Source organism: Jaculus jaculus, chromosome 12 (assembly GCF_020740685.1).
Source record: "Jaculus jaculus isolate mJacJac1 chromosome 12, mJacJac1.mat.Y.cur, whole genome shotgun sequence".
Lineage (NCBI taxonomy): Eukaryota > Metazoa > Chordata > Mammalia > Rodentia > Dipodidae > Jaculus > Jaculus jaculus.
In genome coordinates, this window is record NC_059113.1 from 41708889 (window position 1) to 41725443 (window position 16555).

Consider the following 16555-nt stretch of genomic DNA (forward strand, 5'->3'; position numbering starts at 1 on the left):
ATGCCATCACTTCACTCCTTCTTTCTTTTCTTCCTCGCCCTCTCCCCCTTCCTCTTTCTCTTCCTTCCTTCTTCCCTCCCTCCCTCCCTCCCTCTTTTCTTTCTTTTTGAGGTAGGGTCTCACTCTAGCCCAGGCTGACCTGGAATTCACTATGTAGTCTCAGGCTGGCCTCAATACCTCTGCCTCCCGAGTGCTGGGATTAAAGGCATGTGCCACCACACTTGGCCACACTTTCATTCCAAAATGAACTCTTATTGTTCATTCTCAGCTCTGTTTAAAGAATCTCAAGATGGTTTTGAACATTTTTTTTAAGGTAAGGTCTTTCTCTAGCCCCTAGATGTAAGCCTGAGTAGTGCGATGACAAGGAGGAGGGTGCATCTTGGTACCTCACCTCCTCCCCAAAGTGTCTGCGCTCAGAAACACATGCCCAGGCTTTTGGGACTATGTATAGGGTCCATTTCCTATGAGCATTGGCCTCTAAGACAGGCCAATGTTTTCTAAAAAGGACTTGTTTCCAAGGGGTGGCTGCCTTAAAAAAAATAGTGGTTGGGTAATAAAAATAATATCTCTAGAAATAACCTAAGGGTCTATCTAACTCATTACGTAAGAGCAATGAGCAAGAAGGAGAGTAGCACAGCCAGTGTGTGTCACCTTTCAGGTGACTGCTCAAATATAAAAACACATCCAGGGCTGAGTGTGGTGGTACACACCTTTAATCCTAGCACTCGAGAGGCAGAGGTAGGAGGATCACCATGAGTTCAAGGCTACCCTGAGACTATGAGACTATATAGTGAATTCCAGGTCAGCCTGGGCTAGAGTAAAACCCTACCTCGAAAAGCCAAAACAAACAAACAAACAAACAAACAAACAAACAAACAAACAAACAAAAAAACCATCTAGGGCTGGAGATATGGCTTATAGCTTAACGGTTAAGGCGCTTGCCTGTGAATCCAGGTTCAAGTCTCCAGGTCCCACATAAGCCAGATGCACATGGTGGTGCATGGGTCTGGAGGAGTTCATTTGCAGTGGCTAGAGGCCTTGGTGCTCTCTCTCCCTCCCTCTCTTTGTCTCTAGTAAATAAATAAAAACAGAAAACATTCACACAACTTCAGCTGGAACTGTTCATTTATTTATGAAAAGGTAGATATATTCTCTGGCATATTAAAATGAGGCTTACAAGGTCAAGAAAGTGCCATTAGCTCTAAGTCAAGCCATTGCAAACTGGTAAGAAGTCAGACACAGTACTTTTCTTTTTTTAATTTTCAGCTTTAAGAAGTAACCTAGCCCTCCCTGAAGCCAATCACAGTATAGGGCACAGGCCAATGAAGTTGTGTATTTTCACTGCTTGGCTCAAAAATCACAACTGCATCTGCTGGCTGCATGTGGACAGCAAAATCACTTTGGTTCTTTTTGAAGATATTTTCTACTTAAAGCATACCCATATACATTTACACTAAAAATCTCAGACATGTTATTTTAATCAGATACAATAAAGAAAAACATTTTAAAATTAATTTTTGTAGATAAAAAAAATCTGGTTTACAGTGCATCTTCACCCCAGAGGACAGTATATAGGCCCCTTTGCTGGCAAGCACCACTGCTGCATCTCAGTCATGTGTGCACAGTGTGCCACAGGCACTTCAGACTCATAGGGGCACAGTGAACACAGCTGCTGTGGGGTCCAGACGGTGTGGCTCGCACACATTCTCAAGGTTGGGGTGGGGGGTGGTGTCTACACTCCTGTGCTACATTGGCTAGACAACTGAACATTCTCCTGCTATGCGTCACCTGCACGGACTCTGGCTCCTTTATCTCACCCCACATCTGCCTCTTAGGAAGGTAAGGCCAGAGCCCATGCATTCAACTGATTTCCTGAGGATACTTAATGATTTCCTTCCTTCCTTCTTTCTTTCTTTCTTTCTTTCTTTCTTTCTTTCTTTCTTTCTTTCTTTCTTTCTTTCTTTCTTTCCTTCTCTCTCTCTTTTTCTTCCTTCCTCCCTTCCTTCCTCCCTCCCTTCCTCCCTCCCTCCCTTCCTTCCTCCCTCCCTTCCTCCCTCCCTTCCTTCCTTCCTTCCTTTCTTTCTCTCTTTCTCTCTCTCTCTTTTTCTTTCTTGAGGTAGGGTCTTGCTCTAGCCCAGGCAGACCTGGAATTCACTATGTATGTAGTCTCAGGTAGGTCTGGAACTCACAGCGATCCTCCTACCTCTGCTTCCTGAGTGCTGGGATTTGGGATTAAAGGCATGTGCCACCATGCCTGGCTTTTAATTATTTTTTAAGTCAGATACTGTAGTAAAAATTATAAACTTTCAGCTAGGCATGGTGATCCCAGCACTCAGGAGGCAGAGGTAGGAGGATCACTGAGTTTGAGGTCAGTCTGAGACTACATAGTGAGTTCCAGGTCAGCCTTGGCTAAAGTGAGATCCTACCTTGAAAAACAAACAAACAACAACAAATTACAAACTTTTGGGCTGGAGAGATAGCTTAGTGGTTAAGGTGCTTGTCTGTGAAGCCTAAGGACCCATTTTTGACCCTTCAGATCCCACATAAGCCAGATGCACAAAGTGACATTAGTGCACAAAGTTGCACATACGCACAAGGTGGCACATGTGTCTGGAGTTCAATTACAGTGGCTGGAGACTGCGGTTCGCCAATTCATTCTCTCTCTCTCTCTCTCTCTCTCTCTCTCTGTCTCTCAGTCTGTTGGGCTTGCCTCAAAAAAAAAGAAAAAATCATAAAACTTTCTTCTGTATAATGATGAAACAAAAGCTCCACAATTTCACGGTTCTAACAAAGTTTTATTTGAACACTATGTAAAGCATGTTCCCCTCTCAAGACGAAGTAAACTTACTCCATTTTTAAAAGATGGATGGGTGAGTGGTGGACGGGTGCCTGAATATGCAACTATAAAATAGCAGGTAGATACACCAAGTAAACTTGTTCTATTAAAGTCATAGAAGCTCTGACATTATGGTGTGTCAGGCACACACTTTGCCACAGAGCATTAAGTGGAACATCCAAGTACATGAAATAGCACAAAGTTTACACTGAAAATGAAAGCATGGGGTTTTTGCTGCCTCTCCTCTCATTCCCAGGAGAGGAATGCACAATATAACTAGAGGCATTTCTTTTTCACTAAAACAAATAAAATAGACCCCCTCCCGTCAAACCATTTTTATTGAAGAGCTATTTGCACCACACCTGCTGCTAAATGCCACCCTGCAGAGACTAGATCATGGCCATGAGGCAGGATCACAACACCTGGGATGGTCAGCAGGTTGAGGGAGACAGGCACAGCAAGATAGCTACATTAGCCATGAGATCTGCTTCTGGGGAAGACATGCTTCTTATAGATCTGTATCAATCACAAAAAATATCTCATTTTGAAAAACTAAACATCTGGGAATAGAAAAGAGGCACTTCAGTATTTATGCACAGTTTTAACTCTAATGAGCAAGTTAAAGTTTTCTGAACAAAGATTATCAAATGACTAAAACACATCCTCACTTTAAAGCATTTTTTTTTTTTTTTTTTTTGAGGTAGGGTCTCACTCTAGACCAGGCTGACCTGGTATTCACTATGTAGTCTCAGGGTGGCCTCGAACTTCCAGCGATCCTTCTACCTCTGCCTCCCGAGTGCTGGGATTAAAGACGTGCGCCACCATGCCCGGTTTACAGTATTTTTCAAGTTAAAAAGAAAACCAGTTGTTTTTTTTTTTTGAAGAAAATAAAGAATACTGTTTGTAAGTTCAGAAAAGTAAAAATAAAATTCTTTAAGACCCACTACCGCCACCCAAGTATACACTGAACGCCGTTTTTCCTTGGTAGCAGATGGACCACTCATAAGGTCCTGACACTCGACCTCAAACAACTTGCCATTAGTACTAGCATTTGGTTGTTTTTTAATTTAGTAAAAAAGAAAAAAAGTTTAACTTAGGGTTAAACAAAATCACCATAACCTTTGGAAGATATGTCTTGTGTCTGGCAATGGGAGAGGGCATCACAGTCGTGGTCCTTACAAGTCCCAGCAGCACCCGCGTCACATGCAGGGAGAAGGTGTGGAGGTTCTTAAAAAGACAAGGTAGCTGAGGCTGGCTTGAAACTCTGTGGGGCCTGAAAATAGTTATTCTATCTCATGGAGCAGCAGCTAAGGTTAACAAGTCCAGTTTCAGCAGACACAGACCGCAGCAGGTCGATGTTTTCCCAACAAGGCAGCCAAGTGCCAACTGGGAGCCTCGGTGCATGAGGGTCATTGAGCATGAAATGCAGGCACTCGGTGGATTCCTACTTTTGAATGTGGGAGGGCTCAACAACTGAATGGTGCACTAGCAGAAGGTCACAGGCCCATAAAACCCTAAAGGTGATGTGACGTCCCTACTCACTCCACCTCCTCACAGGCGTCTGTCAGGTTGCCCTTGCTCTGCCGCCTGATGCTGACTAGCTTTCCCGCCGACCGGAGGCTCCAGCGTGAGCTGCTGGCTGAGCTGTCCAGGCTGGTGTACTTGGTGGAGCGCTTGGTGTCATCCTCCCAGTCTGGCCAGGGTGGGCAACCACTCACGGCATCCCCTGTGTCAGACACATCATCAAGAATAAGCTTTGGAGGCTCCCAACCTTCAATCTCATCTGGTTTTTTAGGCTGGATATTCTGTTTTAAAACCAAATTGTCCCAAAATCCAGATTTCTTCTCTGCCTTCAACTCTTCTTTTAATCGTAAGTTAGCTCTATAGGAGAAGAAAGAGTTCAGTGTTAGTCATCCAATGATCTCATGAAAGTGTCAGTTTTAACCCCTGAGCCATCCACTTGAGCCCATATGTCAGTTTTAAAAATATATTTATTTATTTGAGAACGAGCGAGCGAGCGAGTGAGCGAGCACAAGTGAGCACGTGCACCAGGGCCTCCAATCACTGCAAACAAACTCCAGACGCATGCATCCCCTTGTGTATCTGGCTCATGTGAGTCTTAGAGAATAGAACTGGGATCCTTTGACTTTGCAGGCAAGCATGTTAACCACTAAGCCATCTCTCCAGCCCCCATGTATCAGTTTTATAAAGTTCTTTTAAAAAATTTATTTATTCACTCATTTATTTGAGAGAGAGAGAAACAATGGGCATGTCTTGGCCTCCAGTCACTGCAAATGAACTCAACCTTGTACATCTGGCTTATGTGGGTACTGGGAAATCAAACCTGAGTCTTAGGCTTCACAGGTAAGTTCCTTAGTCATTAAGTCATTCTTCCAGCCCCCTTTAAAAAATTTGAAACTTGCCAGGCGTGGTGGCGCACGCCTTTAATCCCAGCACTCGGGAGGCAGAGGTAGGAGGATCACCATGAGTTCAAGGCCACTCTGAGACTACAGAGTTAATTCCAGGTCAGCCTGGACCAGAGTGAGACCCTACCTCGAAAAACCAAAAAAAAAAAAAAAAAAAAAAAAAATTGAAACCTATGTTTTTTTTTTTTTTTTTTTTTTTTGAGGTAGGGTCTTTCTGTAGCCCAGGCTGACCTGTAATTCACAGTGATCCTCCTACCTCGGCCTTCTGAGACCTGGGATTAAAGGCGTGCTCTATCACGCTGGCCTTGGTGTATGTTTTTTTTTTTTCGAGGTACAGTCTCTAGCCCGGATTGACCTGGAATTCACTATGTGGTAGCAGGGTGGCCTTGAACTCACAGTGATCCTCCTACTACCTCTGCCTCCCAATTGCTGGGATTAAAGGCATGCACCGCCACAAAAGGCTTGGAACAAGTTTTAAGTAAACATTAAAAATAACAAAAGGGGATGTTGTGGTGCTTTGAAGGAAAAAGTTGGTGTTCTGAGGGCCCTGGGACTGAAGGTGAGGTCCAGGTGACCCCTGGTCTTTTCCTATACACTCCTCCCACGTCTGCCTTTCCTCTCCCTCCATTGGCAGGATGAGGCGTGCAGGCCTGTGTGAGGGAGCACCTCCTGGTAGCTGTGGGAACTATGGCTATGCCAACAGTGGGTATAATACTTGTGAAGAAGAAAACGAGAGACTTACTGAAAGTCTGAGGAGCAAAGTAACTGCTATAAAATCTCTTTCCATTGAAATAGGCTATGAAGTTAAAAGTCAAGATAAACTATTAGCTAAATGGATTTACAATTTGATTCTACCATTGGATTTCTAGGTAAAACTGTGAAAAGACCAGAGGAAGCCAAACAAAATTACTGTGCTACATGAAACTGTTTTTGTTGTTTGTCTTTTTTTGTCATTTACTGGATCATTAAATTGAGGTGATACAAGTAAGCATGGGTTTGAATTTGTTTCAGTGAATGCTTGGAGTACATTGATAGCACCACAGCATTCCTAAGTTTCAAGTTCTATAGATGGTCTTTTCCACAGAAGATTATATCATATTAGATCATACAATGCTTTTTGGTTATTGTCTCTTACTGACTCAAGTTGACCTCTATTTTCAGAGGTAATGAGATGGCCTGAAGTCACTGTGGCTCTGTGAAGTTTTATTCCTGTGTTTACTGTCAGATTAAATAGCAATACAATATCCCATTGCTACTGTAAACGTAATTCTCTGAAGCCAGTAGGCAAGCAGTAGAATGCCTGGGAAGCCTGACATTGAGCTTTGAGATAGTGATAGAATGCTCATTTTTTTTCCTCATGTGGTGATATAAAATTGTAGGCCTGTTTCCTACAATCTTACTAACTTTTGGTCAAAAGAATTCTTTGTACAAGGACCTCCTTGAATAAAGTTTGCTATTTCAACTATTTCTACCAGGTCCCAATATACATGTCTATCAGCATAGTTATTGTTTTATTATTAACTTTTTATAAATTCCATTGACTTACTTTATAATAGTTGTATGAGTTTAGCTACTTTGGTTATCATTTGTGAAAGAATAATGTGAAATTCAGATAAGCTCTGAGTGAAAATGAAGTGTTTAAGCAAAATTAATAGCCTTTGCTTTATTATGTGCCCAGAGTAGGTACTGAAAACACTCAGCCTTTGAACTTGGAGTTAAGAGGATTGTGGTTTTAATCTAGTGTATCTGTTCACAGAAAAGAAATATTAAAATATTATAAAGTTCTCTGTGTTGCCCTTATTTTGGAATTTGCCTACTTAATTGGTTCAAAAATAAATTTTTATGGAAATATAAAAAAAATTTAAAAAGGACTGGAGAAATAGCTTAGTGGTTAAGGCATTTGCCAGCAAAGCCAAAGGACTCAGGTTTGATTCCCCAGTACCCATATAAAGCCAGATGCACAAGGTGGCACATGTGTCTGGAGTTCATTTGTAGTGGCTAAGAGATCTTGGTGTGCCTATTTTCTCTATCTGCCATGCCTCTCTCTCTCTCTCTCTCTTTTTAAATAATTTTTTAAAAATTATTTATTTATTTGAGAGCGACAGGCACAGAGAGAAAGACAGACAGAGGGAGAGACAGAGAATGGGCGCGCCAGGGCTTCCAGCCTCTGCAAACGAACTCCAGACGCATGCGCCCCCTTGTGCACCTGGCTAACGTGGGACCTGGGGAACCGAGCCTCGAACTGGGGTCCTTAGGCTTCACAGGCAAGCGCTAACCACTAAGCTATCTCTCCAGCCCTCTCTCTCTCTTTTTTAAATTATTATTTTTTTTATTTTAGAGAGAGAGAAACACACACACACAGAATTGGCATGCCAGGGCCAATGTGGTAGAACTCCAGACGCTTGCACCACCTAGTGGGCATGTGTGACCTTGAGCTTGTCTCACCTTTGTGTGTCTGGCTTATGTGGGATCTGGAGAGTAGAACATGGGTCCTTAGGCTTCTCAGGCAAATGCCTTAACCACTAAGCAGTCTTTCCAGCCCCTCTCTCCCTCTCAAATAAATAAACAAACAAACAAACATAAAAATAGCTAGTGCTCACTGTTAATGAAGCTTACAGAAGCCATGCTTTGGGATTCCACATGGCATAAAAAATGGACCAGTTTTCACATAGGAGACTAGAAAGTATTGTCACAACAGGGAACAAATCATTGAGGGCCACAGGACAGACATAAAGCATATATGAGTCTGTGCCTTGATTCTGACTAGTTGGGAGCTTCACCCAGGAAACTTGGGGATGCTGGGACATGGGCATCTCAGTATCATTTTAGAGATGCTACCCTGTCATCAGGTCACCTAGCAGCCAAGACGGCCATTCACACTATCAACCAGACCAGATGTGTAGGTAAAGCCAGTGCTTTGCAGAAAACAAAGGGCTCTACATCCTTAGTGTGGAAAGGCAGATGAGAATGGCTAAGGTCTCCCACCAGAAGAAACACCTGCAAGTTTTCAGTATCACCTTCTCATTACCTGCAGGCAGTCCATGAACTTATAATTTCAACTCTAAAGGCACTTTTTGGGTCAGTGTGTTGGGGCCTCACAGGCATGCCTAAGTGGTCTACCCTTTTGTAGATGCCTTTACATTGCGACTCTAGGTCCATATGGGCCAGGAAACTGAGCTGTGGTATGTTCACCAAGTGCTAGTCACGTGAGGTCTTGGAAACAGCTACTTTTGCAAGGGACCCAGGCCTGCAGAGACCACTTATGGAGTGAAGGCTGTGCTTCCCCCAGGCCCATTGACTTCTTTGGGGAGTAGATGCTGATTGGACCTGATGGCTGACTAATGAGGAGCTGAGCACAGGCCTCCAAAGCTGACCTGCCCAGGAAGTACCCATTGCATGCTTATGAGTGTGAGCTGTGGATGGCAAAGTGATCTGTGGCCAGTGTGAGTGGACCCTATATGGACAGTGGGCATGTACCTGCTGGAATTGTTGTGGCCTGTGCCACGTGGCCTAATGGATTACAGTGACATTTGTGAGAAAGCTCTGCACAACAGCTAAGCTGAGTTTGACGCCAGAGGCAGCTATAGATGGCAACCTCCCTGGACTAGCACTCAGTTAATACAGTATGTTTTATTCCCTAATGACAAGTGAATAAACCACTTTATATTTACAAATAAAGATAAATGCACCTTTTAACATTTTAAAATACTTATAAGGTTGCAGCAACATACCAGTTTAAATCTGTATATAAAGTCTTTTATGGTTCATAAATCCTTTGCTGTTTTGTTTTGATGTGCTGGGATCAAACACAGGGCCTTGTACATGCTTGGCAAGTGCTCCACACCACCTTACACACAGCCCTGATCCTTAACTTTGTTAACAGGATGTATCTTAAAATCATAAGATAATCATGAGTTCAACTTACAATCCTTACTTTTCTTTAGCATTTTAAAATCCTATGGTTACCCTCATAACCTTTCACCAAAAAGTACACTTTACTGTAATCTTCAGAGCATTAAAAAAATGGGCTCATTCCTCTGTGGTCAAGAAAGGGGAGAAACTTCTTATAGTCCTGGTGGGATATGTGGCCCGGGGTAGTAGAGGCTTCTCCAGGGACTGCAGCATACCTATGGTAACCCCTCTCTCACTGCATCATGGTCACCTCTGCTTTCCTGTGACACCCTCCTCTCAAGACATGACTGTTTGTGACTTACGCTTTGGACTTGGGAGATTTGCATCCCTCGAGGAGCTGTTGTTCATCATCTTTATTAAACAGAGAAGTTACTTCTTTCCAACCACGAAAACCTGATCCCTGAGCCTGGGGAAAGGTAAAGAGATGTGTTAGACCTGATGCTGTGAACCCTCAGATCCCATATGGTCATGTATGGCTTAAAGATGGGGGAATGGCTTGAGAAATGTGCTTTAGGCAACTTCATCACCATGTCCTAGAATGGCTACCTCATACCTAAGAGGTACAGACAGACCTTGGACACATGGCTTGTATGAATGGCCTAAAGTACTGACCTATGGCTGTGATGAACATACTAAAATAATGGAAAAAAGTACTGGCTTCAGGGAAGGGGACTGTCATGTGGCACACCTAGCTTTAAAATACTTTAAAATGTTTAAAAGGAAATATAAAAATAAAGTCGTTAACATGGAATGAGTTGGTGCAGTAACCCAAGGTATGAGAAAAATCTATCATCATTTTTCAGTTCACCTATCTAAGCAGCCCAGTGACATAGGATCCAGTGCACAACCCAATGACAAGGGCAAAGAAGTTTTCAAACCACATCCAACAGCCATGATCCCACCTTTTACCTCTGTCATGCTGGGCTTCAGGCCCAAACACTGGGCAGAGGTCTAACCTCCAGCTGCCAGGCCTTCAACCAAACCCCACTGGGTGGGGTCAGGATCCCATGTGCTGCGCCCACTCCAAAGATTCATTATGGCAAAAAACCTAGGTGTGAGGTGCCACTGTACCATGCCAGGAGTCTACACAGACACCTGCCAAGCAACAAAAGTTCCTCCAATGCTGTGGAACTTGTGCTGCAGCCTGCACTCAGGCTCTGGTGAAAGGGTCCCACAGAAGTCTGAACTCACTGGGAGGTCTAGGCCTGTCCCTCCTGGACCAGTGCCCAGCACTGAGGAACTGCCCCACAGCATTTCTCTGGATTGAGAGACGCAGGCTGTGGGACCTCAAGTCACTTGACTGAGGCAACATCCCAAAAGTGCAGAGAACCTGAACCAAGTTTTCTGAGGAGTATTACGTCTACCACTGCTAAAATCCTCCTGGGAAGGCGCCACAGAGTGCAAACCTGTATCAAGCCAGGTCAGCTGACCCACCCACTCTTCCCACCCAAAGCTGTGTGACCCCTGACAATGGTTGCCAGGGTTCAGCCTGCACCATAACAGCAGCCAACAGGAGAGGAGACTCAGACAACTTTAGTTACCACCTAGTACTTGTTAAAATTATTAGTAAGAAGATACAAAAATAGTCTGTAATGAGCTTCCAACAAATGTACCTGAGGGGGAAAAAAAAGTGAACAAATAAAGGGATAATATACCGAGAGAGAAAAATTTCCTAGAAACATGGATAGTGTGGAAGGGTACGTGAAGTGGATGTATCCAGCAGTGCAAACACTGTCCTGCAGTCAAGTCAGGCCAGCCAGTGGAGAGCCGTGGAGCAGCTGGAGTTCTCCACACTTCTCCAGCCACAGGCCTTTCATGGAGCCTCCACTGACTCTCCTGCACGCACAGGAAGGGCAGCAGTGTTGGGCTATTCAAGGCCAGAGGTTCCCTGCTCACTGCTACTTCCTCTGGCCACTTGGCTTTCTCATTCACTCATACCACATCTACGAACAGCAGGAAAACCCTCGATCACCGTTTTTCAGTCTCACACAAAATTTCCCAAAAGTCCTGTAGAATTTGCACTGCTGAGTCCATCTTCTGTAAGGAGTCCCCTGCCATCCCCAAACATTCTTTCCAAGACAATTAGCTGGCAATCCTGTGTGATATCAAGTCTGCTTAGCCTGAAGACTTGTCAAAGCTCATTAATACATTTTGTTAGATTTGGGTGACAAGGAGGGGCAAATGTTGGGACTCATGGCTAGTATTTTTGTTGGAAGTCAGTTCTTTTTCTTGGAGATTTTCCAGCAGCCTGCTTAAAAACTGCACCTGTGCCACCTAGCAAGCCCCTAGGTGACCACAAGGGACAGAATGTTTTATTAAAGGTTTTCTGGGGAACAGTTGATTCTGAGACTGAAGCCACAGAAAACCTAGATATCTAGGATACTAAAGACAATTAAGACATAGACTCATTCCATCTCACTCCTGTTAGATTGGCCACCATCATGAAAACAAATAATCATAAATGTTGGCGGGGATGTGGAAAAAAAGGAACCCTTCTGCACTGCTGGTGGGAATGCAATCTGGTCCAGCCATTGTGGAAAACAGTGTGGAGGTTCCTAAAACAGCTAGAGATTGATCTACCATATGACCCAGCTATAGCACTCCTAGACATATATCCAAAGGACTCATCTCATTTCCTTAGAAGTACGTGCTCAACCATGTTTATTGCTGCTCAATTTATAATAGCTGGGAAATGGAACCAGCCTAGATGTCCCTCAACAGATGAGTGGATAATGAAGATGTGGCACATTTATACAATGGAGTTCTACTCAGCGGTAAAGAAAAATGAAGTTATGAAATTTGCAGAAAAATGGATGGACCTGGAAAGTATTATACTAAGTCAGGTAACCCAGGCCCAGAAAGCCAAGCGCCACATGTTCTCTCTCATATGTGGATCCTAGCTACAGATGACTGGGCTTCTGCATGAGAATGAAAATACTTAGTAGCAGAGGCCAGTAAGTTAAAAAGGAGACATAAAGGGTAGAGAAAGGAAGGGAGGAGGATACTTAATAGGTTGATACTGTATATATGTAATTACAATGATTGTAATGTGGAGGTAATATGATGGAGAATGGAATTTCAAATGGGAAAGTGTGGGGGTGGGGAGGGAGGGAATTACCATGGGATATATTTTATAATCATGGAAAATGTTAATAAAAATTAAAAAAAAAGAAAAAGAAAAATGAAGTTATGAAATTTGCAGAAAAATGGGTGGACCTGGGAAGTATTATACTAAGTGAGGTAACCCAGGCCCAGAAAGCCAAGCGCCACATGTTCTCTCTCATATGTGGATCCTAGCTACAGATGACTGGGCTTCTGCATGAGAATGAAAATACTTAGTAGCAGAGGCCAGTAAGTTAAAAAGGAGACATAAAGGGTAGAGAAAGGAAGGGAGGAGGATACTTAATAGGTTGATATTGTATATATGTAATTACAATGATTGTAATGGGGAGGTAATATGATGGAGAATGGAATTTCAAATGGGAAAGTGTGGGGGTGGGGAGGGAGGGAATTACCATGGGATATATTTTATAATCATGGAAAATGTTAATAAAAATTAAAAAAAAAAAGACATAGACTCATACATAATATGCTCCCTGTAAATTGAGACTGAGGGAGCCATAGACAGACAGCAGGGTCTCTCGGCAGAAAGGAACAAAGGACATCCAGCAAGGGACAGACAGCTGGTATCTGTGTCCCACTCACCTTGCTCTGAGAGATCTACACATCTCCTGACCCAGTGAATATGACACAACACACCAGACAAGAATTTATAAAAGCTAATGAGGCTCCAGTGCTCCCTTGATCCCATGCAGGGATCCCACCCCTCAATGAGCAAGACTTAGACTCAGACCCAGATCCAAAAGCAAACTGCTTTATATGACAGAACAGCAATGAAGCCACTACCAAAGAAGATCTATAAATACTAGTTTCTATAAACTTAGCAGTGCCTCTCACACCTGTCTGAGCTAAGAAGATATCACCTCAACTCCACATTCCAATGCTTGTCATTTCTCCAGGACAGGGAAACCCTTTTCACTGACTGCAACTAAGGTGTAGACAGCACTTCCCTAGAGAAAGCAGCTCTTTCTTCTGTTTTCCCCACCACTGTGGCCTGGAAGTTTCATGACCTGCCGCAATCTCCAGCCAGTACATTTCCTTTCCCATACCATTCTGACAGGCCACCTGTTGTGGTGGACTCCTCCTTACAGCTCCAGGTAACTGTATCCTTTGGAAAATGTGTTCTATGGGCCTGTGAATCCCCCTTGAGTTCTGCGACCAGCAACTGTCCCACTGTCCCCACAACGCTGGCACAGCTGCATGTTCTTCTGTGAGTTGACCCTGAAACCAAGGCCTTATTCAGTCCCATGTCACTGCTGGTGCACACAGTGCATACAAAGGCAGGAAGGAGTTCTGAGGTGACAGTTCCTGTCCCTCCTCATTAGTGGGGGAGGGTTGCCATTGCAGTATTCCTGACCAGGCCAGCTCAGCCTGTCTGGGCTGCACTGAGTGACCCTGGAAACAAGCACACACAACTCTCCTTTATGGAAACTTCCCTTGTGCTTCACTCAAGGAACACACACCACAGAAGAGGCAGAGCAAGAGGCCATGAAGGAAAATCCTGTCAGTCTACAACAGGACATGGCCCAGAGGCGGGTAGGCCTTTGTGAGGTTAGTGCACACTGTCCACTATGTGGGCTTTTAAGAAATTCTAAGTGAGCCGGGCGTGGTGGCTTCAATCCCAGCACTTGGGAGGTAGATGTAGGTGGATCACCGTGAGTTCGAGGCCACCCTGTGATTACATAGTGAATTCCAGATTAGCCTGGGCTAGAGTGAGACCCTACCTCAAAAAAACCAGAAAAAAAAAAAAGGATAAAGAAATTCTAAGTGTTCTTGCCCTGCAGCTGCTCTCTGAGGAAAATGACAAACCCAAACAGCAGCCTCAAAACTAGACACTGACAGCCCAAACCTAAGAAAATGATGACAAATGAAAGGGAGGCTCAGAAAAAAAAAGGAAAAGTTGTTTTTTTCTTTCAGCTATTCTTCCACTGAGAAAGGCACTCTTCACTTGTAGGAGAGAACATGAGATGTAGGAAGAAGCGCGCCACCTAGCGAGCCAAAGTGTCTCATCAAGTGTGAGTACAAGCTCTAAAAGGGCCCTACAAATAATCCAAGGCTGCACCATTAACACAGGACACGGGGTGATGTTCAAGAAAGCTTTAAAGCTGACCTGGAAGGAGGTAGCAAATTTGAGGCAAGCTGAGGCTCAAAGTGAGACCCTGTCTCAAAACAAAACAAAACAAAAACCCTGCCAAAGTAGTTCTGCAAACTAGACTCTACCGTGTCATCCTTAATACATGATATTAACACTCTGAACAAAACATCCCCAAGTTAAACAGCAAGACAGCATCATGTGTACTTTTCACTATTTCCCTTTAGATATGAAACTTCAAGCAGGTATGAAGGTTTCATCTGATTCAGGGAGGGTCCAAGTGATGTTCCCTTTGGGACCCCAGGCTGCCCAGCCTAGTCCACGTGGTGCCCCTCATGCTCGCATCCTAAAATCCCAGGCTGCTTGGCACAGCCTCTATTCTGCAGAGCATCATGGGTTCATGTGGTGGCCCTGTCCTGAGACCCCAGGGTGCCTGAGACAGTCCCTGTTTCATAGAGTATCAGATATAAACTACTAGAGCAAGAAAAACTAAGCCAAGACTGATGGCAGGCATTAGCACCATTTCAATACAGAGATGAAGGAAGTCATACATATATTCCCTCTGAAGCAGACGTGTGAGCAGGAGCATCAAAAGGCACAAACATAAGGGCTGGGGAGATGGCTTAGTAGTCAAGGTGCTTAACCCAGGTTCGATTCCCCAGTACCCACATAAGCCAGATGCACAAGGTGGTGCATGTGTCTAGAGTTTGTTTATAGTGGCTAGAGGCCCTGGCGTGCCCATTCTCTCTCTCTAAAAATAAGTAAATAAAAAAATATATTTTAAGATATTTTATTTTTATTTATTTGACAGAGAAAGAGGGAGGGGGGAGAGAGAGAGAGAGAAAGGGAATGGGCATGCCAGGGCCTCCAGCTGCTGCAAATGAACTCCTGATGCATGTGCTCCCTTGTGCATCTAGCTTATGTGGGTCCTGGGGAATCGAACCCGGGTCCTTCAGCTTTGCAAGCAAGTGCCTTAACTGCTTAGCCATCCCTCCAGCCCCATATATATATATATATATATATTTAAATTTTTTTATTTATTTGAGAATGACACAGAGACAGAGACAGAGAGAGGGAGAGAGAGACACAGAGAACGGGCATGCCAGGGCCTCCAGCCACAGCAAACGAACTCCAGACACGTGCGCCCCCTTGTGCATCTGGCTAACGTGGGTCCTGGGGAATCAAGCCTCGAACTGGGGTCCTTAGGCTTCAAAGGCAAGCGCTTAACCACTAAGCCATGTCTCCAGCCCAAAATGTATGTATGTATGTATATATATATGTATATATAATTAATATATATATACACACATAATATATATATATTATATTATCTATTTTATATATATATATATATATATATATATATATATATATATATATATATATATTGTTTTTTTGAGGTAGGGTCTCACTCTGGTCCAGGCTGACCTGGAATTAACTTTGTCATCTCAGGGTGGCCTTGAACTCATGGCAATCCTCCTACCTCTGCCTCCCGAGTGCTGGGATTAAAGGCATGTGCCATCATGCCCGGCTCAAAAAATATATTTTTAAAGGAAACAAACATAATGCCTTGGTCAGCCAGTGCAAACTATACAACCTATGCATCCCACTCAGCTCAGATGCACAGTAGTACTAATATTTTATTTATTTATTTATTCATTCATTTGTTTGTTTTACGAGGGGGGGGGAGAAGGAGAGAGAGAAATTGGCATGCCAGGGCCTCTAGCCACTGCAATTGAACTCCAAACGTATGTGTACCTTGGCTTATGTGGGTCCTGAGGAGTTGAACCTGGGTCCTTGGGCTTTACAGGCAAGCATCTTAACCACTAAGCCATCTTTCCAGCCAAATGCTAATATTTTAATAAGAGGAATGTGATGGTTAAGTTTGTGTCAACTTGATCTGTTTAGGATTCCTAATGGGTCTCTGAGGTTGCTTCCAGGAAGGATTAACTAGAGGAGGAATCCTTCCCCCAGACAGTGGGGTGAGCCCTCTCAGAGGGGTGGCTTTATCTAAAGAAGCTCTGGGAAGAAAAGTATCCTCTGCCCCTCCCACCTGGCTGCCAGTGCTGCTTGTTGCTTGCTGTTTGCTGCTTTCCAGTGTGGACTAAAGACCAGCGTGGACTGAAGAGTAGCGTCTCACCAGGATATCTCCAGGCCTTCAGTGCCGGA

At 43.8% G+C, this 16555-nt stretch overlaps 1 protein-coding gene and 1 pseudogene across 1 annotated transcript in view; one reads left to right on the top strand and one right to left on the bottom strand.

Annotated features, from left to right (window-relative positions):
- Positions 1-3682: 3682 nt before the first annotated feature.
- Positions 3683-16555, bottom strand: part of LOC101617826 (testis development related protein) — a 47894-nt gene continuing 35021 nt past the window's right edge. Inside the window, exons 2-3 of the mRNA XM_045131571.1 lie at positions 9477-9580; positions 3683-4717 (exon numbers count right to left, since the gene is read on the bottom strand). Of these exons, the coding sequence (XP_044987506.1) occupies positions 4375-4717; positions 9477-9580 (447 nt within the window). The 3' untranslated portion in view covers positions 3683-4374. The remainder of the gene's footprint in view (positions 4718-9476; positions 9581-16555) is intronic.
- Positions 5737-6743, top strand: LOC123453743 (annotated as a pseudogene).